Source organism: Choristoneura fumiferana, chromosome 9 (assembly GCF_025370935.1).
Source record: "Choristoneura fumiferana chromosome 9, NRCan_CFum_1, whole genome shotgun sequence".
Classification (NCBI taxonomy): Eukaryota; Metazoa; Arthropoda; class Insecta; order Lepidoptera; family Tortricidae; genus Choristoneura; species Choristoneura fumiferana.
The window spans coordinates 2,985,836-3,013,740 of NC_133480.1; the positions used below are offsets into that span (position 1 = coordinate 2,985,836).

Here is a 27,905-nt window from a genome sequence, read left to right on the forward strand (position 1 = left end):
AAATGTGCGACAGTCAGTCAGACAGTTGAAATAACCTGCAGAGCTACTACGAAACTCGTAACTCGAAGTTCGTGTCGTGCGATCCCTTTGGCACTTATACTATTTAATATGAGAGCGAGAGAGACGGTACGATACGAACTTCGAGTTTCTAGTTTCGTAGTAGCACTGCTGAATTAAATTTTTACAATCACTAATCAGTTGTCAAACTGCACTATAAGTGGATGGTTGTGTGATTTGTGTTAAATTATTCGATCGTATTTATTTACGAACCGTGTTGTGATAAACGAATTAATAATGCCACTGGAAATGGAGTTTGATTATGACGCTACGACGGCGGTTATGGATAAATTCTCACAAAGCGATATCGATCTTTTACGTGAATGGACACTAGGCTTGGATATTAATAAATGTGTACCGAAAGACTTGACTGACCAGCAAATAGTGTTGTTCTATCACGCTTGTTACGGCAACTTGGAAAAGACCAAGATCTGTATTGAAAAGAATTACGCACAGAGAAAAAATGCGCCAGAAATGTTTGATAATCGCATAGTTTTTTCGGATGAACTGAAGCCGTCTACTGAATCCATGTAAGTGCATTATATTATAATAGAATGCCTACAGCACTGCGTGCCGTACCTGCAGTAAAAACATCGATAAGATCAAAACGCAAAATTAACCCACTTTTAAGTTGCGAAATCTGGTTTTTGTGAATCGTGAGATTATTTTCCAAATATTTAAATCCCGAGCTTAAGCAAGTGAGTTCAGGGGCTTATTTTAACTGAAAAACTGATTTCGCTATCTCTTTCTCGGCTTGTCTCGAAAACTTTTTACTCTAAGGTCTCTACCCACTACACCGTACACATTCACACCATGACCGTAATAGAAAGGTGTCAGGCACAGAATGTAACGCGCTGACATGGCACGAGATGGTGACGGTTGTTTAAGAAACGTGCCAGTGGACATAGTCTCATACTTTTTCAATACAAAGAATATAGTTTTACCCGGGTACTGCCTTTTGGGAACATATGTTTGGCAACCTGTTTCATTTCGCAACTTTTTATTTCACAAACTCTAAAACTGTAAATATTTCAGGAATTTCAGGGCCATTGTGTAGAACACTAGGTTAGTTGGTTAGTTTTATAAAGTAAATGTTAAGTGAATTGTTATAATTCTTTATGAGAATAAAGTTCTTAAACCAGAAAATCCTGAAATGTTTAGTTTCAGAAATATTAAACAGTTGGGTAATGAAAAGTTGCCAAATGACAGGTTGCCAAACGTTATTCGCCGAAGCGTTAGTAAACCATTTTTACCCAACATGGATGTGGTGTAGTGGACAGATACCTTTATTCTTATCCCATTTTTTTTTGCAGAGAGCTTGTGTTCCTCCCAGAGAAATCAGTGGAAGGCTATGACATCATATTCCACCGATTGCACTTAACAGAACCGTCCAAGTATCATCTGGAGCCTTCTTGCAAACTCCTCTTCATGACTGTAGGTAAGTTAACTAATCCTAAAATAAACAAGAAAAGGGTCACATAAACATTAAGCTATGTCCAACTATCAGAAAGTTTGTACACGTATTTTTATTTGTCGAAAAGGAACCATAATACAATACAATACAATACAATAACTCTTTATGGCACACCAATACAGTAAGCAGTACAGAAAACACAAGTATATACATAGAGATTTTCTAAGGTAAGCTAAGCAATAGGCGGCCTTATCGCTTCAGAGCGATCTCTTCCAGGCAACCTTTACAATGGACAGAAATAAGGAATACATTTTAGCAGGTGGTGCAATTTACAGTTGATTAGAGCAGTATCAAGAATACATAAAACTAACACATACACAAGGTACTTAACCCCTCAAATGCGGATCCGTGCCAAATTTAAGGCTATCTTTTTGTATTTGTTTATTCAGCAGAATTTGTAATTACTTTTATTAAAAGAGATGAGACTAGAATTCAATGCTTTTTTTAGTTCCCGCATACGAGGGGTTAAATATGAAGATAAAGTACAGTCGAGGGCATAAATTTATATACAGCCGTCAAATACACGTATATCCTCCTGAGTCCTGTAATTTTTTAACAAACTTATCGTTTAAGACCTAGACGTGGCTGACTTCTAAATTGTTAGAATTCTTTATTCAATGAACAATTTGTACTTTATAAAGTCCATTCGGCCGTTATTCTTAGTGTTAATTGATCCTTTACAAAGTACGCGAGGATTAAGGAGGATATATCGACCTTATGGTTATTGGCATAAAGGTGTTTAGATATTTTTTTCGTCTTGGTAACGCACATATATTTTGCCCTTGACTGCACAAAGGATACCCAAATTCGTATGATTATCGAATTACTTAGGCAGTAAATTGGGGCAGAGAGTTTTTGGATACGAATTTCCCCCCTCCTAAGTCTTATTGTACCTACCCAATAATCAAAATCAAATTTATTTTCTCGCACAATATCGCCTGATCAATTTAGTTGTAATACCAACTTCCACAATTTTATTTAATACCTAACTAACGTCTCATCTTGAATATATACGGTTTTTTTGATTAATGAACCCAAAAGGTCAGACCTTGGTCAGACATTAATTTGGTAACAGGTTCTGCTGGTTAAAACCTGAATTCATCTGAGAATAAGTTTATAGAGATGTCGCGTATTTAGGGTTCCGGAGCCAAAATGGCAAAAACGGAACCCTTATAGTTTCGTCAAGTCCGTCTGTCTGTCTGTCTGTCCGTACGTCACAGGCATTTTACTCGAAAACTACAAGATGTATATCAATGAAATTTGGAGTACAGATTTCTTGTCAAAAAAGCCGCTATGATAGTAAGGTTTCTCAAAAACTTTGATTAAATGAAGATTTCCGGAAATAATCGCTCCCTAAGTAGCAAAAATTGTGTCACCCCCATCTCTATCTTGTAAACCGTTTGTCCAAAAAATATCGAAAGGTATAGTTTAATAAATACTTTCAACGAAAATTGGTTTCAACATGATCGAAGTGAAGATACGCTCTTTTTCTGATAATAGATTTTAAGACTGTAGTAAGTGTTTTAATTGTGTTATAACGTCTTTTTTTTTTATAGAAGCCATGGTGGCCTAGTGGTTTGACCTATCGCCTCTGAAGCAGTGTCGTGGGTTCAAACCCCGGCTCGCACCTCTGAGTTTTTCGAAATTCATGTGCGGAATTACAATTGAAATTTACCACGAGCTTTACGGTGAAGGAAAACATCGTGAGGAAACCTGCACAACCTGCGAAGCAATTCAATGGTGTGTGTGAAGTTCCCAATCCGCACTGGGCCCGCGTGGGAACTACGGCCCTAGCCCTCTCATTCTGAGAGGAGGCCTGTGCCCAGCAGTGGGGCGTATATAGGCTGGAATGGGATGATGCACATAATATTACTTGATTTTTTTCGTAATGGCTACGGAACCTTATCTTGGGTGTGTCCGACACGCTCTTGGCCAGTTTTTGCAAATAGATCTGTGTAAGATATTCTTCCGCAGTAGAACTAAGGTTACCGACATAGCCCGAAGAATTGCGAAACTAAAGTGGCAGTGGGCGGGGCACATTGCTCGCAGGACTGATGGCCGATGGGGTCAGAAGGTTCTCGAATGGCGTCCGCGGACCGGGAGACGAGCTGTCGGTAGGCCTCCAACAAGATGGAGCGACGACTTGGTTAAGATCGCGGGATCGCGGTGGATGCGGAAAGCACAAGACCGGTCTGAGTGGAGAGCCTTGGGGGAGGCCTATGTCCAGCAGTGGACGTCTTTCGGCTGACATGATGATGATGATGAAGATATTCTTGTTAATTTGTAATCTTTATGACCGGGTGCCTAATTGACGCCTTTTTAAAACTTTAAATGTTTGATCAGCCTTGAGTGCTAGACGGGTGTACGATCAAGTCCGCATACCTAATTTTAGCTCATGCTTTAAACTTATTGAACAAAACACGAAATAAAAACTAGCCCAGCCATTACTACACAAATTTGATCATATGCCTGTTTTTGCATAAGTGCACACGCTAGCCTTTATATTATCTCATCATCATCATCATCCCAGCCTATACACGTCCCACTGCTGGGCACAGGCCTCTGAGAACAAGAGGGCTTGGGCCATAGTTCCCACGCGGGCCCAGTGCGGATTGGGAACTTCACACGCACCATTGAATTGCTTCGCAGGTTTGTGCAGGTTTCCTCACGATGTTTTCCTTCACCGCAAAGCTCGTGGTAAATTTCAAATGTAATTCCGCACATGAATTTCGAAAAACTCAGAGGTGCGAGCCGGGGTTTGAACCCACGACCCTCTGCTTGAGAGGCGATAGGTCAAACCACTAGGCCGCCACGGCTTTTTTATATTATCTATTTTTACACAATAAGAGAGGATTTAAAAAGTATCGCTTATCCTAAGCCACGTAGATACAATTTCCTTCTGCCTTGCCTTCTGTATCGCCTTAGGTTTAACTCCTGTAATGATACTGTAAGTGATGATAATGTAAATAAATAAATAAAATAAAATAAATTTCTAGAACTCATGAGAATAATAGTAACGAGCATAAGAACTTTGTCACTTCATAGTTCAATATCTCAAAAACGGCTCAACCGATTTTGATGAAATATGTGTAAGAACCATCGCTAGAAAACCTGCTTTTAAATAAAAAACGCATTCAAATCGGTCCACCCGTTTAAGAGCTACACTCGATTTTAATGAAAATGTGCACTTTATAGTTGAATATTTTGCAAACAAATCACTGAATCGAAAAATCGCTTTAGCAAAGCAACCCCCTAATGGTTTCAAAAGACCTATCCAACGATATCCCACACTACAAGGTTGAATGAGAAAAAAAAACACCCCCACTTTACCTACGTGGTACTAAAAAAAAAAAATTTTTTTAATTTTTGTATTGTACCATTTTGTCGGCATATTTCACATATATATTCGTGCAAAAAAAAGTTGATTTTACATATAAATTGTTAGTAGGATTATTGTTTTTGTAGTGGATCCCTAATGGGTAGAAGCCTCCTCTTCCATCATTTTCCATCTTTCTCTGTGCTGGGCGGTGTTAATCCAGTTTGTTCCTGCAATCTTTATTATGTCATCAGCCCATCGCTGCTTTGATCTTCCTTTCGATCTTTTACAAACTGGTCCAGCCCATTTTGTGGATTCCAGAGCCCACCTTCTTTCATTTAATCTAGCAATGTGGCCTGCCCATCTCCATTTTAGACATAAAGCATTTAGTGAAAAAAATATAGTGAATCATAATTGGCGGGAGCGTCAAAGCCGGTTCATGTCTGCTAGTTTATTTTACATTTTAACTGATTATATCTATTTTTGCGAATGTTACGCAAGATTCTATAATGTTGACAATCGTATTTCTCGGACCTAAAGGATTTTACGATTTTACCATTAAACAATTAAATATCACGGCACTTAACACCACAGATAACCGATTTATCTAGATGTGTGGATCTATGCTTGACAGCTTGACACCAATTGACCTATATACTCCGTTTAATTTAAGGTTTGAATATACAGTCCCAAAGTAAGCAAAATTTCTGATATAGAACTAGGCAACGGATAAACATACTTAAATGTATACATAAACTTAAATACATATTAAACATTCAGGACTCGAGAAGAAACATTCTTATTTTTAACCCCCGACGCAAAAAGAGGGGTTATAAGTTTGACCGCTATGTGTGTCTGTCTGTGTGTCTTTGGTGGGATTGAACCGGGGACCCCAAGCTTTGTATTTAGTCTGTAACTGCGCTATCCGGTCGTCTGTTTTTCTCTTTCTCTGTTTTTTCCTTAAATGCCCTTTCCAGATGTTAGTGAAATGATATTATACTACAAATTTGCAAAGGCGTACTGTATGTACCTACCTAAGCTCTACACACTGGTAGGGAGTTGTCACTTTAAAATGTATGAGTGATTCTGGTACTCAAAACAATCAACACACGGCATACACTTCTTTGTTGCTTTCTACAGCATGTAGGGAAGTAAGCAGATCCTGTCAGCCTTTATAGAGTCTACTTCATACCTTTTGTTTACTATACTGTCTGTATCTGCGTCAGATTATATCATCTACCATTGCAAATATTGTTTATTGTGCCACGGTGCTTGGAATTGTACAAGACGGCCTTGACGCTGGATTTCGCTCGATCGACCGAGAAGGGCTCCTTTTGCAATCTCGAGACCGGTCTCCGCGTTCTCGTTCTCATCAAATATTAATCTAAAGAATCTAAGGATAAAATGCAAGTCTCTAGGCACTTTTAGAAGAGATACGTGTTGAGCGGGATCACTCTGCAGGACTGCTAGAGGTTTTTTTTAACCCATTAAAGTGGACCACTGTTGGGCGAAAAACCTCCTCTTCTTTCTGCCATTCGACCTAGAGGTATTTCACCCTCCAAAACGACTGACTGGAACAATTTCAAGTGACACTATTACCCATATCTATCATACGTAAGATCCATGACAAATTTTGATTGTTAGAATTTGGAACTTTATGTCAATAAGTCATCAATGTCATCATCATCATCATCATCCATTAGCTTGTACTACTCTACATAGGCCTCTCCCATGGCACCACTGAGCTCGATCTTCAACTCTTCTCCTCCTGTCCCTGCCAATTTACGACTTAATTTCAATAAGTCATCAATGTCATCATTATCATCCTCAGCTTGTATCAGTGCATTATATAGGCCTCTCCCATGGCACCACTGAGCTCGATCTTCAACTTTTCCCCTCCTATCCCTATCTGGCTCTACCTGGCTCTAACTGGCTTGTCGAGCACACATTCTACACTTTTGATGAGTTCCTTAAATTTCAGCCAACGGCTATTATTTACTCTCTCTCTCTCTTCAAGTGCCTCTCCAACTAGTGAAGGTTGGCAGTCAGCTCCGCATATCTAATTCGGTCTTTTGCCAGTCTAAAAAGCTCCGCGGCGCTCTTAACTCCCGTCCATTCCCGGATATTGCGTAGCCACGATTTCTTCCTACGACCCACTGCTCTTTTGCCTGCCACTTTGCCCATCATTATGAGTTGCAAGAGTTCGTATCTGTCATGTCTTAATACGTGACCCAGATAGGCAACTTTTCTTTTTTTGATGGTCTGCATTAGTTGGCGTGACCTCCCAGCACGACGTAGCACTTCAACGTTGGTCACTCGATGTGTCCAGCTAATGGCCAACATGCGTCTATAGGCCCACATTTCAAATGCTTCGATACGTTTCCGGAGATCCTATCCTATTATTTACTGAAATTATTTAATTAATTAGTTCTTAGAATATATTAGATTAATTTAACAAAATGACATGTAATAATGATATTACCAATAAAAGAGTATGAGTATGAGTATGAGTATGAGTATCTATTGTCTAACAAATAATATCGTCCTAGCTGCAACACAAAATCAGCAAAGGTTGACATTTGCTTTGATGCTTGTCCTAAAGAATGTTGAACCTTTCGAGGTTAAAATTGTATAATTTATTGTCTGTCGCATAACTTACTATTTAATTTTAAATTACAGGTGTTAAATATTAAAGTTTTTGAACTCAACCCTAATACGATTGTGGCATACAATTTGCAAGCTTAATGCACTTATTTGATGCAACCAAAGGTCATCTTTATTTCTCATTTACATTGTTAAGGGAACCAATTTGTGAAATCTGAACTTTCTAGAGCAAAGGGTTTTGGCTAGGCGTTTATTAGCAGATCATTTTTAATTTATATAGAAATAAAAAAATAAAAATCGATCAAAAAAATGAATGAATAAAACAGAAAAAATATAATGATATAGTAATGCATGAAAATGCATGCATTACTATATATAATGAAGCCGTGGTGGCCTAGTGGTTTGACCTATCGCCTCTCAAGCAGAGGGTCGTGGGTTCAAACCCCGGCTCGCACCTCTGAGTTTTTCGAAATTCATGTGCGGGAATTACATTTGAAATTTACCACGAGCTTTGCGGTGAAGGAAAACATCGTGAGGAAACCTGCACTAACCTGCGAAGCAATTCAATGGTGCGTGTGAAGTTCCCAATCCGCACAGGGCCCGCGTGGGAACTATGGCCCAAGCCCTCTTGTTCTCAGAGGAGGCCTGTGCCCAGCAGTGGGACGTATATAGGCTGGGATGGAATGCATGAAAATAAAATAATAATAAATAAATAAATATCACGGTACAATTCACACCAACTGACCTAGTCCCAAAGTAAGCTTAGCAAAGCTTGTGTTATGGGTACTAAGCAACGGATAAATATAATTATATAGATAGATACATACTTAAATACATAGTAAACACCCAAGACCCGAGAACAAACATTCGTATTTTTCATACAAATATCTGCCCCGACACGGGAATCGAACCCGGGACCTCAAGCTCCGTAGTCAGGTTCTCTAACCACTAGGCCATCTGGTCGTCAAAAGGCACATAGTAAGTGATCAATTGTTTTCACTGTTGCTATTTCATTTCTTGGCAGTCGAAGCGAAAAGCAGTGTAAAACTCGAGCATTAGACCTATTTTCCCCTCGACGTGTCTATCCATCCTCGCCGTACCGGCTCGGGTGGCTGGCTATATGCACGTCTTGGGTAAAATGGCTCGTTATATGCTCTTGTTGTACAATCTATCTACTATTATTCTCAGGTAATTAATTCAGCAATAAAACGTTCTTATACTCACAAGAGACATTGATAAAATTACTAAATTAAAGGGTTCTATACCGTAAAAATATAAGTACCTATGAAAAAGGTCTTCCGAAAAGATCGAAATTAGTCGGACCGTTCCTGGCTTATCTATAATTATAAACGTGATTGAACCGATTTTAGTAAGTACTATTATTTCAGTATCAATATTGTTTTCTTGGAATAGTTCCAGTAATAGAAATAAGTGGTTAGCAATAAGTAAATAAAAGACTTAACGTAACCGTCCCTTAATTGGAGTAAATATCTTCAAACGCCATTATAACTTTGCTTTTAGTATTTACCTTCTTTGTTGGTACTTAGTTGCTAAATACCAGATATTTACTTTACACACAATGGAGTCTCATCGGAGTCCTTATTGATTACGGTTCTTTACTGAAGCTAGCTAGTAAAATACAAGGTCTAACTTCTATTACCTTTAGTAAAAACTTAGTTTTGTGTTCGTGAGATTATGGTTTATGTTCTCTACAATAACCAAGCGCGAGCGTACTTGTTGGTTAAATAAAATTATTCCGCTACAGTCGTGATAATAAAGTAAACGATTGAGTAAAGTATTTTTTTAAGGCACCACACTCCTAAGAGTCCAAGACTCAAACGGAGTTCTCATAGCGATTAAATAAAACGGATACGTGACGTCCCGTTGGTGTCAAAAAAGGCGATTAAGAAACTAAAAGATGGTATTTATTCAGTCTCTCAAATATCCTATTTTATTGGAATGAAAATTAAAAAAAGTATCCAAAGCACCGTCATGTCATTCTTTAACTTCGCTTTTGTTGCTAGATCTAAAATCAAATACGGAACGGAACGTTGAGGATTGGATCCTTTTTGTTTATACACTCCAATTTGTTGCCAGCTGTATCAAAAATCAATTTAGTAGTTTTCTACGCTGCATGTTTTCTACTATTTTTTATGCCTTATTTTTTTTACAGATGCGTGCTTGAATAAAAGGGGCCCCACACCCGGCTACATCTTCCTTTTCGACATGAGAGGCGTGCGACTAGGCCATCTCACTCGAGTTAGCTTATCGTAAGTATTTCAATTTTAAAATAAGTAGTGTATTGATTGCCGTCTTTTAAATCTTTAAACAGTGTAAATGAACTGACAAAGTTCTGTAGTCTCAGAGCTTGATTTAATATTATTAATTGATGTAAGTTCAAGTTCTAATACTTTTTCTATTAAATAATTAACTTGTATGCGTATCAAGGACCATTCGCATTGTGATGCATGACAACTTCATTCAGTGCCAATATCAAATATTGCCAGTTTATAATTTTTTGTATTTGCATCCTTTTTATTCGTGTTGATCTTCTGAGTTTTGGATAAATAATTCATTTAAAAGAATAAGGTAATTCTAGTAAATATACTGTATTTTTGCTTCTCAATATGTCAATGTTCGTTGTTAGAAAATAGCATACAGACGAATCAAGAATCTTATTTGAAGTCGGTTAAAAAAAAAACAATTTCTAACACAAACTTTTCAATTTTACACAGCTGGTAACTCAAAATTAATTGATAGCGTCTGAAATAGTCAGCAAATCCAAGCCTAATGCTTTTTGAAACGCATGTTTATGAGCTTAAAACAAACCTAATCAGGTACTGAGTAATAAATCCCAAGGGCAGAGTTAGTTTTGTTTCACACAAATGCTGTTAACGTACGTTGTTATAATATTTCAAATGTTTTAGCTTCCAAAAGGACAAACAAAGGTAAAAGACGAGCAAACCATGTCGTTTCATTAAAATTGCAAGGAATCATTAAAGTCTTTTGGCCTTTAAATACGTCGGAAATGTCTGTGCACCTCGCATGGTGGGATGTGTTTCTACCCCGTACCATCAGCCAAATAAGTGGTCTATCAATTTTTAAACAAGTTTCCATCAAATGAATATGTCGCTAAAGTCTAACTTTCAAGTTGACAAGCACGTCTATTGGCATTAATGTTTTATGACATGCAAACTATTATCAAATTTAGGGTGGTAGACCACATATTTGGCTGATGGCACCTCACCCCATGTTCGTATACGTATACAGTAGCGATGGCAGTACCGGCTGGGACGTAATAGTATGAATGTGTGTTATGTGATGTTGTTTGCTGACCTTTCACTGTGTACGACGTCAAATAGTTAGGTCCACAGATATTTCTGTCAATTTTCATAAAGTGACTTTGCACTGATACAAGAGCTTCATCAACTGCCTCATTCAGGAACGTTAAATAATATTTAATCGGACACAAAGGGAGATTTTTAATGTTAAAAAAAAATTGTTAATTGTCGCTTTTATAGAAAAATCCTTCCATTGCACTAAACTTGCTGTTTGACTAGTAAATATCCATTACATTTATTGATTGCCGTTTCTGTGTGCTGCAATTGAAAGTACAAAACCCAACTCATTACAGCATTGGAGATTTAACAGGTTCCCTGTCCGATTGTGATTGACGAATGAAGTTTTTCCCCTGATCTGGTTCGGATGTAATTTTCCATATTAGATTGCAAGTATGACAGGAAAAATTCACTGTTATTTACTGATTCGACTGGGTACCTGTTAAATGTGCATTGTTAGAAGGCCAATGATCACTGATTATGCAGTCGGTTAATAGTGACGGCAATTTTCATATTTTATGCCTCGATTCAGTGACTTGCTAGTAGACGGAAAATACCTAATGCCATTGATATTTCCATCTTTACTCGAGCAATAATAAACAACTTAACTTTACTGTCCCAACAATAAGTGCTACTAGTTATGTCCTGTTTCTTATTCTTACCCCTTGTTTAGGGGTATTTACGAACTAGGGGTAAAAATTAACATTTGAGAGTACACTAACCTTGAATGCAGTGCAGCAGACTTGCAGTTTTACTAAAAGCCATTTTTTAATATTCGTGTACATTTGGCCCCTCAGCGTTTAATTACCATTACTCAAATCATTCTTGGCGAATGTCAATTTTATAGTTCTGTTCTAATATTGTTTTGGCGATTGTCTGTGAGCCACGGTCATTTTCCATCAGCATTTCCAGCCTGGTTTCTTTTCCTTGACATTTGTTGTTTAGTAGTCATTTTTCCTTATGTTTAAAAGCATTAGTGTAGATTTTCAAGGTAATAATTACGTTAAACCATCAAGCTATCTATTCGTAAATTATGCTACATTGCTTTTAAAATAGATCTGTAACAATTTTGATTGATTTTAAATAGCTTTGGTAAAGGTTAGTATCCTCATCCATACATATAAAGTAGCTCTTTTCTGTATGCCTGTCTGTTGCCTTTTTTTGATATGGTGATAGTTAGAGATCCTATAAGTAAAGGACATAAAATTGTTTGTATCCCGATATATATATATCGATAAAAAAAAAAACTTCGCAGACGAAGTAGCGTGCAAGAGCTATTCCATACTAATATTATAAATGAGAAAATGTGTGTGTTTACCTATGTGTTTGTATCTTTGTCCGACTTTCACGTCAAAACGGAGCGACGGATCGACGTGATTTTTGGCATAGAGATAGTTTATGGGTCAGAGAGTGACTTAGGCTACTTTTGATCCCGGAAAAATGCACAGTAACCGAGGGAACAGCGCGCGATAACCGAATTCCACGCGGGCGAACCTGCGGGCATAAGCTAGTAGGCTTATAAAACAATCCCACTTATCCCACTAATATTATAAATGCGAAAGTTTGTAAGTCTGTTTGTTTGTTATTTCTTTACGTCTAAACCGCTGAACCGATTTAGATGAAATTCGGTTTACAGGTATATAGAGGACATAGGATAGTTTTTATCCCGGAAAATTGCAAAGTTCTCGCGGGATACGAATTAATCGTGGACAGAGTCGCAGGCAACGGCTAAATAGTAGGTTTATAAAACAATGGTCTTATGATTTAAACCACAGGCTAATACCTAAAGCTAAAGTCCAACAGTGTATGTTATTTGCCCCAATGCCATCCGTGAATTATCGCAAGTCGTATCGTATAAAATAACTTGCTAAATCAATCAAAACATTCATGACGTAATGGCGGTTCATTGTTTTACACGCATAGTAATCAGTTATTAACGTCAATAATAAGCTATTAGCAAAAATTCGTGGACAAGAAGGCCATACCCTTAATTCGTTGTTATGGTTTCTATTCATGTCACAAAAGTTAGGGGTCTGTAGTTTTGTTGTTGTTATCTTTGCTTCTAAGTTCAGCAAAGATTACGACACTTTTACCAATTAGCCAATATTACGAAACCTAGCTTGTATCGCAATTTCGTCCCCGTAGAAAATAAGATAGTTTCCTATCCGGAAGGAATTAAAAAAAACCTTGCAGTGCATAAAGCGTAAATAACACGCAGTTTAAATACCACTTTTTTGACGTCATTTAGATAAAAATAGAAATTAAAAATAAAAACAAAGCCCATCCGAAAATAGCTCTTGGCAAAAATGACAAACATGTTTGGAAGGAGATTTGCATTAGCTGTTTATGAGATGGTTCCATATTTATAGGATTCCGTACTTTATACGAAAAATGGTAAACCTTATAAACACACTTAGTTGTCTGTCTGACTGGCTCTCAAGTATTGATAATCGCGTAAAAATTAAAATCTATGGATTAAGCACTTTCATAGGTAGCTAGGTCTGACAGTATAATGGCAGTTGGCCGGATTTTAACCCTCATTTCTGTTATACTTGACTTCCAGGTCACTGAAAAAGTTCTTCCAGTATGTGCAAGAGGCGCAGCCAGTTCGCATGAAAGCAATCCACGTACTCAACACCGAGCCCATTCTCGACAAGTTGCTGCTGCTCATCAGACCATTTATGGAGAAGAAGTTCTTTGACATGGTAAGTAACTTTTGCAGGTGGTAGGACCTTGTGCAAGGTCCGTCCGGATTGCTACTACCATCTTGCTCGCTAATCCTGCCGTGAAGCAGCAGTGCTTGCACGTTGTGTTTCGGCGTGGAGAGTAAGACATCCGGTGAAATTACTGGCACGTGAGGTATCCCATCTTAGGCCTCTAGGTTGGCTGTTGCAATACCCCTGGTGTTGCAGATGTTTATGGGCGGTGGTGATCTCTTACCATCAGGAGACCCACTTGCTCGTTTGCCATCAAGTCGAATTAAAAAAAAACGCTATATGAGGTGCAAAATCTCTATCATAGACATTTTTGATGCAAAATTATGGGTGCTGAAATTACATTCTATGGGCGTGTAGGTACACGAAAAATCGGGTCGGTAGGTAAATAGTGGCACCCCAAAATTTACTTACTACTTAAATTACTCTTTTATTGGTATAGAATTATTTTAATTTTAGGTTACATAAAAAATATTATTCCTCGTTTCATGGAAACCAACCCCAAAAGGAGTGAAACATGGAATGAAATGGCGCATAGAAAATTAAAACATCAAAGACCAAATTCTCAAAATTCATGTTTCAGCTGTGGCGGATATTGTTTTTTTTTTTAAATCAATCATTTCAGGGATGAAATGTTGCCGCAGTAGTTTCGTCGATAAAAAGGGTTGTAATTTGTTTTGTGCGTACAAAAAGTTAAAAGTAATATTGTTTAGTTGTAATTTGTAAATACGTGCCAATGAGTTTCACTTTCCTTCCTTTTTGTGTTGCGTAAAGTCGTTAAGCTGTGAATGTTGACATTGTTGACATGCGCATGCGCAGGTTGACCACGTGCCAATAATAACGTGTTGGCTTCATATTTTAACAGGTAGTGTGAAAAGCTTGAGTGGGGCAAAAAAAGACAAAATTATAATTAACTGAATAAAAATACCCTCGTAAAACAAAACAAGAGACTAAAGTAGAGGGAACTAGCTTAAAAAAAAGTGTTCAAATCCGACCATCCGTTTGGGAACTAGGATACCATATACTGACACAGAAATAAACACTTTAAACTTTTATAACACCTCTGTTTTGGGGTGGAGATTAAAATAATGTACCTAATGCCTTTACAGTCGCTTACCGCTATCGGTCCCTGTGTATGAATATACACAAATGAATTTCAAAGCGGTTTTCTCCGCTCGGGTGTAGTTTTGGGGAAAAGGAGGAGGAAAATGTGTAATATAACCCATCGTACTTCGGACAAGACTTTGCTAGGTATTTTAGTAATATTTTGTTCAAATAACAGTTATGTGCAGAATTTTAAAGTGATCTCACCTAAAACGTAATCCAGTTATTTTGTGTTCAATTGGCGTATCGTTTCCGTATTTTTATATTTTTATCTACCTAACTGATAAATCTAAATTTCTGTAGATAATTATTTCCTCATTTAGTTTTTGTGCTACATAATTATGTCAAACATAAATTTGCTATTGAAATAGTTATAAATAATTGTCAGGAGGTTTATGGAGACCATATATTCTACAGCCATTTTTATATCTGGGCTTGTGTATCGTCTATAAATCCTGCGTAACTGTACAACCCCCTCCAAAGAGATCCCTTTAAGGGATAAGTTCGCCTTTGTACATCTTATATTATCCTGTGTTCTGTTATTTTCATGTGTTTTTATGTACAATAAAGAGTTTACAATACAATACAAATCCAAGTCGTATTAATAATCCGTCATACCTTGACGTTAGTATCACTGACTGTTACTGTAGTTAACTGCCAGTAGTGCCAGTAGCATCCCTATACTCGAGTCCAGAATTATGCTAACTAGATTGACAGCTGAAAATTTTTCCAGACGTAGCAAAAAAATAATAGGCATAGGAATATGTCGATATAATCTTCTGTAGACGCGGAATGGAAATGTTAGCCACTTTTGGACTTTATTTTCATAGCTAAGCCTAAAAAAGATAACAATAAATTAAACTAAATCAATAACATAACGAAAATTTCACAATAACGGAAATTAATCCGAGCAAACCTATGGCAGTTGAGTCGAATAACATATATCAAATGCCAATAAATCAAAACGGCGGATGGTGTCCTTCCCGATGTTCAACATTTTTTATTCCAAATTTTTCAAATATAAGGTTTCTTTTATTATTCTTTCGCATTAAGTTTTTTTCTAAGTGTAATATTAAATTTATTTTTATGTCGATATTACAGCACTGGTGAACTGGCAACATTTGTATGTAATAAACTGTCAAATTGGTTCGCCTAATTCTGGACTCGAGTATAATATCAATGCTTAAATGACCTCGGCCTCTTGAGCCCTCGGAGATATTGGTTAAAGCTCTAAAGGTCTCCCAACGCTGTCTGTGTAGTATAAGTGTGTGTTTGTGTCTTGAGTAAAATCCTGACCGGTTCTTGAGAATACCTAATTAAATCACAATGATTATATAATGATCATGTTAATGATTACATGGTCAAATTCCTGTTAATTAGTATAAGACTGTGCTTACAATTTTAATTAAAATAGTATATATACGTGATTTCTTACAAATTCATCATGCGTATTTTTATTTATAAAGAGTACCTGGACGGAGATACTTACCCGTAATAAATAAATATATAAACTTACTAGAATTGCTCGTTTAAAGGTATTAAATGAGATATATGATCAAACACGCGAAATGCTAGATTGACAGACATCAATGAAATCACTGAACTAAATCTAATCTCTCACAAAAAATAGTTGAAATTTATAAAACTTTTGACAAAAGTAATCTACTAATTTGCGAAGTTGGCAACATTGGATCCAGCATCTAAAGACCTAAATAACCTAAATTCTTTGGAACATACCATTTTACAAATACATTTATTATTTTCAGATAAAATTCCACAACAAAAATGAAGATCTCGAGAAGTTCTACGAAACAGTTATACCTCGCTCGGCATTGCCACCCGACTATGGCGGCACATTACCCGACACCCAAACTCTTCACAAGAAGTGTATGCAGCAACTCCAAACGCTAGAACCTTTCTTCAAAGTCGAGGAAGAGCAGCGATTGGCTGCCTTGCCCGGTAAGAAGAGGGATAAGGCGTTAAATAACAGTTTCAAGAAGCTAGATATAGATTAGTGTTAGCAGTTCTGTGCCGATAGTCGAGCTTACAAAAATGCTAGACCAAGGATTCCGTTACTTTATCGGTGAACGTGCTATCAAAGATGTTTGATCTAGTCTTTGCAAAGACGAAAATGAAGCTAATAATAAAATACACACATATATTAGTGACGTCCCTAATTTTATAGTCTTGTGCCACAACTGTTGCGTTGCCTGTTATGAACAGATGGCACGCGTCCATCTCTTCACCACTCCAATGCTAGACGATGCGACTGAAATTATATCCTAATTAGGTTATATTCACAAAATGTATTGTAAGGGGAATAGAAATGTATCACGTGCTTTAAGTGCAGTGCCTATCTGGCTAAAAAATCATTTATTTATTCCTGGCTGCAGTCGGTGACTATGTAATTATAATAATATGTGATTTCTCAAATGGATTGTTGTAGATACTGTAATTAGTAATTTATTTAAATCTGCCAATAAAACAAAATAAACGTATGTGCACTAATAACATGAAGACGGGAGTAGTTCTAGATTGAAATATAAACGATAAAATGTATATTCCTCTTATTAATAGTTATGGCGGTATTGAACCGACCATGCTAATGTGTGTGCGATAACCTCAAGGCTTTCGCGAATAAGAAAGAGTATTTTTTTTTTACTCGCGGCGTGTATTTACGCTATAGTGTATGAAAACGTTCGTGGTACAAGATACTATACGTGGGTAAATTATACTGTCAAGTATCTTACAAATCTAAAATAATAGCTTTCTAAAAAGCTCGAATCTAAAAATTGATAATCTTTGGTGAACTACGAGGTACAGAGATGAGCTGGTAAAGTAGTAAAGTAATTAGCGATGTTTTTGGCGAATTTTTGTAGACCTTGGTCAAGCACTTTTAAGACATTCTGCCTTATAATTCCATAATAGATAATACATGCGTTTAGTTTATTTTCGAAGCCTGTGGTAGTACAATTGTTTAGTTTTAGAATTTATCTTTGTCAAATTCTCTTGAAGTGTTAGTTTTTGTAAATAAAAGGAAATTGTAAAAAAAACTTTGAGTAATGTTGCTCAGTACTAATAAGATCTGACCATTATGTAAGTAAATTAAACCTTTGCACAGCTTAAAAATATTCGCAGTACAAAAGGGGCGTTCACCTTGAAGGCGATTACATGTATTTGTAGAGAGAAATAAATAAAAAGGAAGAAGAATTGTTTATTAATATTATAAATATAAAAAAATTGGAACTGGAAAGTTAACAAAAGCTTAAATTAAAAGATTGCAACCATCCGCCTTAGACCCTTTTAGCTGTGAATGTCTTTGTATTTCTATAAATGTTTAACTGTACACCAGTGGCGTGGCGTCAGATATTTCAGTGGTAAAGCCCAAGCACAGATCGCTTACATCTTTCACAAATCCTGTGTGTCCTGTTGTTCTATAGTGTAAGTTTGGCTTCGCCACTGCTGTACATTATACATTCTACAACACACTACCAATATATCTAAGTAGGGTACAAAGTATTTATATCAATTATCAATTAATTAAAGTATATATATTTTTCAAAAAAATATCAATGTAATTATAGAATTATCTTCGCCCAATGAAGTACCTTCTTGTATGCATACTAATTGCTTTTCGCATTTATCATTGTATGAGTTATATAATCATAGTTATAGTAATGAATTTAAAAGCAATTTTGAAAGCGGAAACAAGGGAGTAAAGTTAGAAATCGCTTGTGCGCTAATGTAGACTGAATTCCATACATTATATATGTATTGTATGTTGATTGATGCTTATATACTATTTAAAAAGAGATCTACGTTTTATTCCATCAAGTAATTTGCAGGGACTTCCGGTTCGGAGATATAATTATATGACCGTCTCTTTCCAACACTGCTTTGGAACGACACAGATGTCTTTTAATCAAACGAACTGTTCGATATTTTTGCTGTATATTAAAATGGTAAATAAAAAAGAAGATTGTGAAGATTCTATGATGTGATGTTATTGAATATTAGGTAAAATATTAATGTAGGTACTTAATATTTTTTGATGTACCAACCTTAGTTTTTTTTTACGTTTTTTACATTGAATGATTTTAATAGCGGTGGTGGTGTATTTCTAGTGTTTATTAATACGTTGTTGTACGTTAGTTCCATGTTGTGATAATTTTAATTGGTTTTACTTTTCCAATATTGTAGCTACAATGTAGGTATGTGAATTATTATTACTTAATATAATTTACGAAGTGTTTCCGATTGTTTTATTAAAATTAATTCTCAGCTTGCAATATAAATACCATCATTACTTTGAAAAATCTCGTATCTGAAATCAATACGTCAACAAGATTGAACCTTAACCCCCAGCGTTCAGTCTCCTAGGCACAAACCGTGTGTCTAACGCCACCTGTCAGTGACCAAAAAAAAACTCAGTCAGAGCGACTCTCGCAGTTGCGGACAAACTTCGTAAAAATAAAAATATATACTGAGCGCTTCGAAATAGCTCGTCTGGAAGATCTTGACGCCAAGCGCCAGTTACAAAAAACTAAATCCAAATCTGTGTACTTGTACACTTATAACTCTTCGGCACAGCTGTTCTGTGCCCCTTGTGACCGCACTTTTAGCACAAAGTTCGGGTTCGCGAGTCACATTCGGTCACATGAACGGAGCAAACCGATTTAATTCATGGAAGGGTTCGCCGTCGACGGATACGTCGTGGAGGACAGCATCAAATTATAACCTACAATATACACCGGCCCAATTAAGTGACGATAAAGTATTTAAATAAATAAAAAAAACTTGCATTAGGCAGCTTAGCTGCCCCTCGCAGCCTGTCGCCTCGGGCCTTGGCCCCCTAGGTCCTAGGGCCGAGGGTAAATACGCTCCTGCGAGTACCTCATTGAGTTTCTTTACAGGTTCATCTGAACAGAGGTTTTTCCGAACTAATGCTAGATTTTTGTGACGTTATGAACGTGAATGATTCTTGAAGCTTTAATTGAATAAAGATATTTTCACTTGACTCTTGAAATCACTGAATCAATCACTTGAAGACAATGATTTGCAAAAAAAAACTATCCGGTGATTTTGTAGCCTCAGAACTCTAGCCTTAGAACTAATAGATGAGTGACTCCAACCCGATCAGCCTATTTCAGTAATAACAAAATATACCTACTTAGCGGCACAAAATCAGGCCCACTACATGCAAAATTACCTATTACTGCATAGATTTGAAAGCCAGATTTTTTGCCGCTTAGTAATATTATTTTCGTTCAGCATAGTTGGTGATAAAAGCGCCATCTATTTCTTCCGCCCTTAATTACATTATTTAGCAGGAAATAAAAATTTGCTCTGGCAACTGGATTCAGCTGTCAAAAAAATAACCGTCATACGACGCGCAAGTAACACCTGCCGGTTTTTTGTTTACTTATTTCAAACGGAAAATCATGAATGAAACTTATTGTTTTACTGTAAAAGATGAATTGGAATTTGGTGTAGAATAAATAATAAGTGATTCTGTGTATTGGTTCGTGATTTTGTGTGTTAAACTTCGATGATTTGAGGTAAGTTTATTTGGCTTAGGTACGATAAGTAGGTATAGGTACTCAGAATATAATTATGTTATTGTGCGGAAATTTGTGTTTTGTACTGGCTGTGACCCTTTGGTCATAATACTATAGGATCCCGAAAGTAATGTAGTAATCTGCGGAGCAATTCGACAATGAGTTTTTTTTTCTATTATGAGAGGGAGGCAAATAAAATAAGCAAGCGAAGCAGGTCATCTGATCAGTCGTATATCAACTGTTGGAAATAGGCCTCCCCCATACAGTTATGGAAACCTAATAAAAAGGAAAAGTTTCATTATGAAACTTACTCTAAACCTAAAAGCTTATATACTGTGCGGCAACACATGCTTGTGGAAACCAGCACTGGTATCCTATGTGTCACCTAGTAACATAGACATGCTAGTTCTAGTCTTAGTTTTAGGTGGTATTTTGAGCTGTAAAATTTTCATTCTTTCTTTCTTTCTTTTATATTTACAAATGTGCTCCAAATTGCTGTTACTGGGCAGAGTGCCCATAAGGGTAGCTGTGATATTACTACGGCAATGTAAAAATGTTGGCCGAGAACAGAAGCAGCCTTAGTACTGGCTTATCATGCTAGTATAGGGTTGCCATACGTCCCAGTATGCCGGGACATGTCCTGTTTTGAAGTATGCTGTCCCGGCATCCCAGCCGATAAGCAAATTGTCCCGGTTTAAAAATCATAGTTATTTAGTAGGGGGCTGGACTTGGTAAATAATAATATACCTTCAATAAACACAACTAACTGGCTAAGCTACCTATAACATAGCCGATAACAAGGGTGTCGCTATGCTAGTAGCAAAACATTGCAGTTTTGATCAATCCCATGATGTATGTATGTGAACTCTATTGTACAAAAGAAAAGGTACAAAATACAATTGACAAACTTTGAGATGCAGTTCATTTAGTACAACGTAATATCAAGAAGTAGTATATATGGTCCTAGGTAATATCACTGGTCCCTTTGGCCGTTGTTATAGCCGGTGTAGCAAACTCCTTGGAGTTTTATACTTTTTTGCTGTATTTTTTTGTAAAGTTCTTTTTTTGTATATTTTTCTGTTACTTGTCATTATTGCGTCGTGTTGTGTGGTTGTATTATCAAGTATATTCAATTTTTCATATTATTTCTTCGTTTGCTTTTAGTTATTTATTACAGTCCACTCATACGTTTCAGCCGGATTCTCCTGTACTTGTACAAAGGCGGACTTATCCCTTACAATATACTAATACTATTACATTAGTAATAATATTGGCAAGAATTACTGGCATTGTGTAAACCAGCACTGAAGAGCATGGTAACCTGTGGATCAGACAAGCGCCTTTTTTTATATTCCAAGAGATTTTGAGCTGTAAATATTTTACTTATACTTATATAAAATTCATACACAAGAATCAGCATTGGATAAACAAAGCTATGTAGATTACAATTGCCACGTTAAGATTGATCCCCCCCCCTCTGAGCGGCCTGCCTAAATTTTATTTAAGTTCTTTAGTGTCTTTACACAGACTTGTATACCTACCAAGTTCTTATCCTTCTATAAAGAAAAAAAAATCGGTATTCCTGACTTTTGTTCTAATAAAATAAATTTAATTTTTCAGTGTAATGGACAACATTGACAACAACCAATTCGAGATAAAACCAACTGCAAAGGCAAAGCGCAAGATTGCAGCACCAAGTGCCAACGTCTACCTCAACCCAGCATTGGACCTCCTCGCCAACGAAGACCCCATGTGCAACACAGGCATGGAAATAGTTCCCAAGAAAAGAAAGAGAACAAAAAGCTGCGACATCACTACTTTCGAGAACACAGCCTTAGATCTAGGTATAAGTAAGGCTGCAGTTAACGAATTTCTAGCAAGGGAACTGAATAATGTTAAGAGAAATGCTAGGAATTATGATTCAAGTCCAAAAGCAAGTATTGATGAACCTATTTATGCTAACACAACAGTATTGAATATACCACAAAATCTACATTCTATTGATGAAACTTTGCTAAATCAACAAAGTTCATTTGATGATATTGCAGTAAATGCTCATCAAAATTCACAAAATAATTATAATGGAATCTTGGCACCTGTTCCTGAAGTAGCACATCAGTTTGATAATGAAACTCTAGATATATCTGAAATAAGAGCTGATGATGATGTATTGGATTCTGGTATTTCTGAAATAGACCATAATACTTTAAATGCTGCTGGTGTTAATGAAATAAGTAAAGATTTCTCAGCAACTAACATTACAAACATACAAACAAATGTTACAAATCAAATATTTGTGAACAATGCTAGTAACATGAGCCTCAGTTTCATTGACAGGCTAGCATTAGACTCCCCTAGCACATCTAATCAATCTATATACTTTGATGATGACTTGAATGAAAGCAACATAATGGAAATAAAAACAATTACAATCATCACCAAGAAGAAAAAAAATCCAGAAAAAGTTAACACTAACCCGTTTCTCAATCCTAATATAGACGATGATATCGTCATTGAAGCAGAAAATCCATTTTTGGATCCTAATGAAACCAAAACAGAGCCAGAATACAATCCTGAAGCTAATTTAGTGCAGAATGACATACAGACTAATACTTTAATGCCAAGAAGACTCTTTGCTAGTGACACTAACAGTACAATATCGACTGTTAACGAATCTGTGGCTGATAATCATGAATATGAAAATATAGATGGATACCGGTCTGAAAGCCCTATTTACGAAAACAGTGACGAAATCCTAAACAAACAAAGCAAACTACTTGGATGTGATGTATCTCAGTTCAGTGCCATTGATATAATGAATTTAAATAAAAACAGTCAAGCAAACAGCTCCAACGAATCCACAGACAGTAAGAAAGATTTCAAACATCAAATATTAAAAGCCGGAAATAAACTGTCAAAGAAAGTCTATAAGACTTTAAAAAGGACTTTTAAATCTGATAAATCTGATCCCAATGTAACATTGAACCCTTATGAAGTACCGCGGAAACCTCCTAAAGGTAAAACAAAAGGTAAAGAGGCAGGTTTTGAAAATCCAGCCTTAAATCTAGATATATCTGATGATATTGAAATAGAAGAGATAGATGGCGTAGAACACACATACGAAACTGTAAAGACTTTAAGAAATACACGGCTGAATATGAATGTGACGCCTCTTAGAGAGAGAAATTGTGAGGCTGAGCTATCCCATAATAGGACTAATACTCCTGGCAAGAAGGTTCGTTTTGATGCGACTCTGAATCAAGAAAAAATAATCACAGGCGATAGTTTTGATGATATACAAAGTCCTGGGTTTGACGCTAAAATTGATAAATACCATGATGAGTTAGAGAACTGCATCAATGAGCGTAAGTTCATACAGCAAAATATGTGAATTGAAGTATGAGTATGGAAACATGGGTCCACCAATCTCTCCCCTCAATCTTTCTGTATATATAATATGTTCTGCTAATGGCTCTTTTCGCAACGAGAAGATATCGGTTATGGTCATATTAAGTCGAATTACAAGGCTACCATACCAAGGCTTTTTATAATAGAACACAAACAAAATTGCCAAAGCGAAATTATAGCCAAAAATGTTTCTAATTTTTAATTTAATGTTGTACTTAATTTATGTGTAGGTAAGTTAACATAGAGTATTAATATTGGTTTATGTGCCTATCTGTCGTATAATGCGTAGTACCTAATTATATACAGTTATACTGTTTATGTACCTATACAAGGTACACACACAACACACACACACAAGGTATACACTTTAAAGTTCAAATTAAATTCACAAACTTGTCGAGTGACACTGACGACACATAGACTATGTCATATATATGCCGGTGTGCCGCGTATATTTTCAGGTGTGCCGCGATCGCCGCGAAGTGTATGCGATTCGTACAAAAGGTGTCAACGAGACCCTATCAGTAAGCCTCCGCTGTCCGTAATGTTATACATATTATGGGTAGGTATACTGTACGGGACCCTTTATGTACTCTACGCGCCAGTCCGACTCGCAATTGGCTATTTTTTACGGTGTGCCGTGAAACTTTTATGAACGAAGTGTGCCGTTAAAACCAAAAGGTTGAAAACCCCTGCTATAGAGAGACAAAAACTCACTTTTTTAACTTTTTAGGGTTCCGGAGCCAAAATGGCAAACGGAGCCCTTATAGTTTCGCCATGTCTGTCTGTCTGTCTGTCTGTCCGTCCGCGGCTTTGCTCAGAGACTATCATTTAGCGTCCCCCCCCCCTCCAAAATCTAAACCAGTGGGTAGAAAAATTAAAAAAAATTCAGGATGGTAGTAAGTATATCAAACTTTCAAGGAAAACTATAACGGCTAAGTTTGCTTGAGACTTATTAGTAGTTTAAAAGTAAATAGCAGCCTAAGGTATAAAATATATTAAAACTTGGAAGATTCCGTATAAAATACGAAATCCTTAGAAAAATATTACTTAATTTTTTCGTAATGGCTACGGAACTCTATCTTCGTTATGAATTCGACTGTACCAAATTATATGCAAGGTAGCGGAAATCAATACTCTGTGGGGCCTAAGTGACCTTACGTTACGGTACATCTGCCAAAGAAATAGTGTGAAAAGGTTCTATCCTGGTACGCGATCCAGTTTTTCGACTGGAGTACATAGTAATGTGTTTTATGTAAATTTTTTTATTTTTTTTATTATTCAACTGGATGGCAAACGAGCAAGTGGGTCTCCTGATAGTAAAAGATCACCACCGCCCATAGACACCTGCAACGCCAGGGGGATTGCAGATGCGTAGCCAACCTAGAGGCCTAAGATGGGATACCTCAAGTGCCAGTCATTTCACCGGCTGTCTTACTCTCCACGCCGAAACACAACAGTGCAAGCACTGCTGCTTCACGGCTGGATTAGCGAGCAAGATGGTGGTAGCAATCCGGGCGGACCTTGCACAAGGTCCTACCACCTACAAGAATTGGATAAAATATTTAAACCAAAGTTTTTTAAATCTGTTTAGAATATACAATGAAGATTTTTACAATGAAATATCTTTAGTATTTAGTATTTATTTTTAATTTTAAGCCTGTAAATCTTGCCGAATAAAATTATTATAAATTATGAAACATTTTTTTATTCATAAACCAAACAATCTGCATTTTACAGTTACATGTAGAAGTGTGGATCAAAAACAGTTAAAACTTTTATTCTGCAAGTAGGCCGCAAAGGGCTCTTTTACGTGTCACCTTTTTAGAGTTCCGTAGTCAACTAGGAACCCTTATAGTTTCGCCATTCCTGTCCGTCTGTCTGTCTGTCCGCGGCTAAGCTCAGAGACCGTTAGTACTAGAAAGCTGTATGTTGGTATTAATGTACATATCAGTCACTCTGACAGTGGTAAAATATTTTTTTTTTTTAAAAACGAACACATTTAAGTTTTTTTTTAAATCTTTTTGTATTTTTTTTTGTGTTTTTTTTTGTTTTTTTAGAACACACATTTTGTTGCATAGACGTAGCTATCGTAAGGTCGTGGGAAGCGGAGTAATTGTTAACAGTTCATTGGTATCAACCGTAAAGTAACGTCTGATTCAATAAATCGAAGAAAATCTTATAATATATACTTGGTTTGGATAGGTATTTTACTAAATGTAAACAAACTTCAGCTGCCAGATTTGGTACGTTCAATTTATACATTTTACTTATCTATCATTGTATAGTGTATTTCAATTCAGAAATGTAAATGTTTAGAATCAGAATCAGAATTATTTATTTGTAAAACATAGGTAAACAAAATACAGGTGGAAAAAAAATACAGTGTGTATCACTATGTTTTGCCTGTTGGCGTACAAATTTAAAGTAAAAGTAAGGAATTTTAATAATAGAACCTACTAAAAATTTAAAAGTAACAAGCAAATCACCATGCAAGAAACATACAGTAATATGAACTAATGAAATAAAAAAATATAAGTGAGTAATAAAATATTAAATAATAAACAATAATCAATCTATAATATTTAAATAATTGCATGTCAAAGGAACTGTAATAATGATAGTTATAAATCATTGTCATTTAAAATATCTTGCGTCGTCTTGTTGCGTACTGTAATAGCATTTTTTTTACATAGTTTAATGGGGGAATTTCAATATTTAAGACACCAATTGACGTTGTTTTGTTTACATTTAGTTAAATACCAATCCGAACCAAGTATAGGTAAGTACCGTCACAGTTGCTCTGAGCATCCGATCTTAGTTCCATATTTAGGCGTCTGATTGCATCTATTTGCGATGTCCCCGCGGTGCAGCGGCCTTGGCTGCAATTCTGCACGCGACAGGCTGCAGGATTATTGGATGATCGCTTGCGCAGGATACAGTGTGAAAACAGTAGCCGTGGTGGCCTAGTGGTTTGACCTATGGCTTCTCAAGCAGAGGATCGTGGGTTCAAACCCCGGCTCGCACCTCTGAGTTTTTCGAAATTCATGTGCGAAATTACATTTGTAATTTAACACCAGCTTTACGGTGAAGGAAAACATCGTAAGGAAACCTGCACAAACCTGCGAAGCTATGCAATGTGAGAATTTCCCAATCTGCATTGGGCCCGCGTGGGAACTACGGCCCAAGCCCTCTCATTCTGAGAGGAGGCATGTGCCCAGCAGTGGGACGTATATAGGCTGGGCTGATGATGAAAAGGAGACAAAACGTGTCATCTGATGGGAAATGATCACCATCGCTCATGAGTTCCAACAACTCAAGGAGAGCCACTGGTCTGTATTCAGTTATTTGGCAAACACATAAAATACATAAGACTTAGGGCTGTTTCACCATCCATTGATTAGTGTTAACTGACGGTAAAATGTGAGGCCGTCTCCGTCTATTCGAACAAAACAAATAGAGACGGCATCACATTTAACTAATCAATGGATGGTCAAACAGCCCCTTATTCTAGTATTTTACAATATTATGCACCCTAGTAGGGTATAGTCACAATTTATATGTATGAAATAGGAAATTGGTATGATTTTTTCTATACAAACAGGCTTGCTATTCAGCACCATATGGACTACGGGTGCGTGCGTGATTGTCAGCACTCTTAAAAATATCTGTATTTATTGTACAGTCACCACTATAAACAACGGCGCTGTCCGAAAATATGACATGTTCAGACACTTTGGAGCCCCAAAACATAATATTTCAGATTTTTATGATAGCGGCTATATCTGTAGGTAACACCTAACCTAACCCCCTAACCACAGAATATATAATAGTACTAACGTACGTACAGAATGGCCACGCTCCGCCCCGCACCGGTTCGAGTTACCCCACCCCTCAAGCGCAGATTGCAGGAAAACCGTAGGAAAAGCAGCAGATCTATGTCGGTCGCACGGCACTAAGTCCGGGAGCAATAATTTTGCGAAATAGTAACGGTACCCTACCTTCCTTTTTCTAAATAAATAGTGATTTCTGAAATTAACGCGATTAATAAATGAAATAACTACCTACCGAATAATTCGTTTAAGTTTGTAGACGTATATCTATTGTAATTGAAAATAATAATGCTTAAAATACGCAGACAGACACATTTTAAGTAGGTTTAAATAAATCGAGGATATTCTGGCAGAACGGGATGTGTACAATTTTTTTTTATACGGTTTTGCTAGATAAAACATTGAGTATGCCTATGTATGTAACTAAAAAAAATTGCACTTATTCTGTTTTGCCAAAAGCCAAAATACCCTCGAAATAGGTAAGATTAACGATTAAATT

General features: G+C 36.6%; 2 protein-coding genes across 3 annotated transcripts; both read left to right on the forward strand.

Annotated features, from left to right (window-relative positions):
• Window positions 1-130: 130 nt before the first annotated feature.
• On the forward strand, window positions 131-18,859 carry LOC141431002 (alpha-tocopherol transfer protein-like). Of its 2 annotated transcripts, XM_074091932.1 has the most exons (6): window positions 131-587; window positions 1,371-1,495; window positions 9,625-9,721; window positions 10,379-10,399; window positions 13,353-13,494; window positions 16,374-18,859. In XM_074091932.1, exons 1-6 carry the CDS (start codon window positions 295-297, stop codon window positions 16,620-16,622), a joined length of 927 nt encoding a protein of 308 aa, XP_073948033.1. In that variant the 5' UTR covers window positions 131-294; the 3' UTR covers window positions 16,623-18,859. The 2 variants fall into 2 exon arrangements, with proteins under 2 accessions (XP_073948033.1, XP_073948034.1); XM_074091933.1 differs by lacking the exon at window positions 10,379-10,399 and having other exon boundaries at window positions 137-587.
• A 1,140-nt stretch (window positions 18,860-19,999) lies between these two features.
• On the forward strand, window positions 20,000-25,174 carry LOC141430771 (uncharacterized). The gene is made up of 2 exons (XM_074091626.1): window positions 20,000-20,165; window positions 21,786-25,174. Exon 2 carries the CDS (start codon window positions 21,790-21,792, stop codon window positions 23,554-23,556), a length of 1,767 nt encoding a protein of 588 aa, XP_073947727.1. The 5' UTR covers window positions 20,000-20,165; window positions 21,786-21,789; the 3' UTR covers window positions 23,557-25,174.
• Window positions 25,175-27,905: the final 2,731 nt, after the last annotated feature.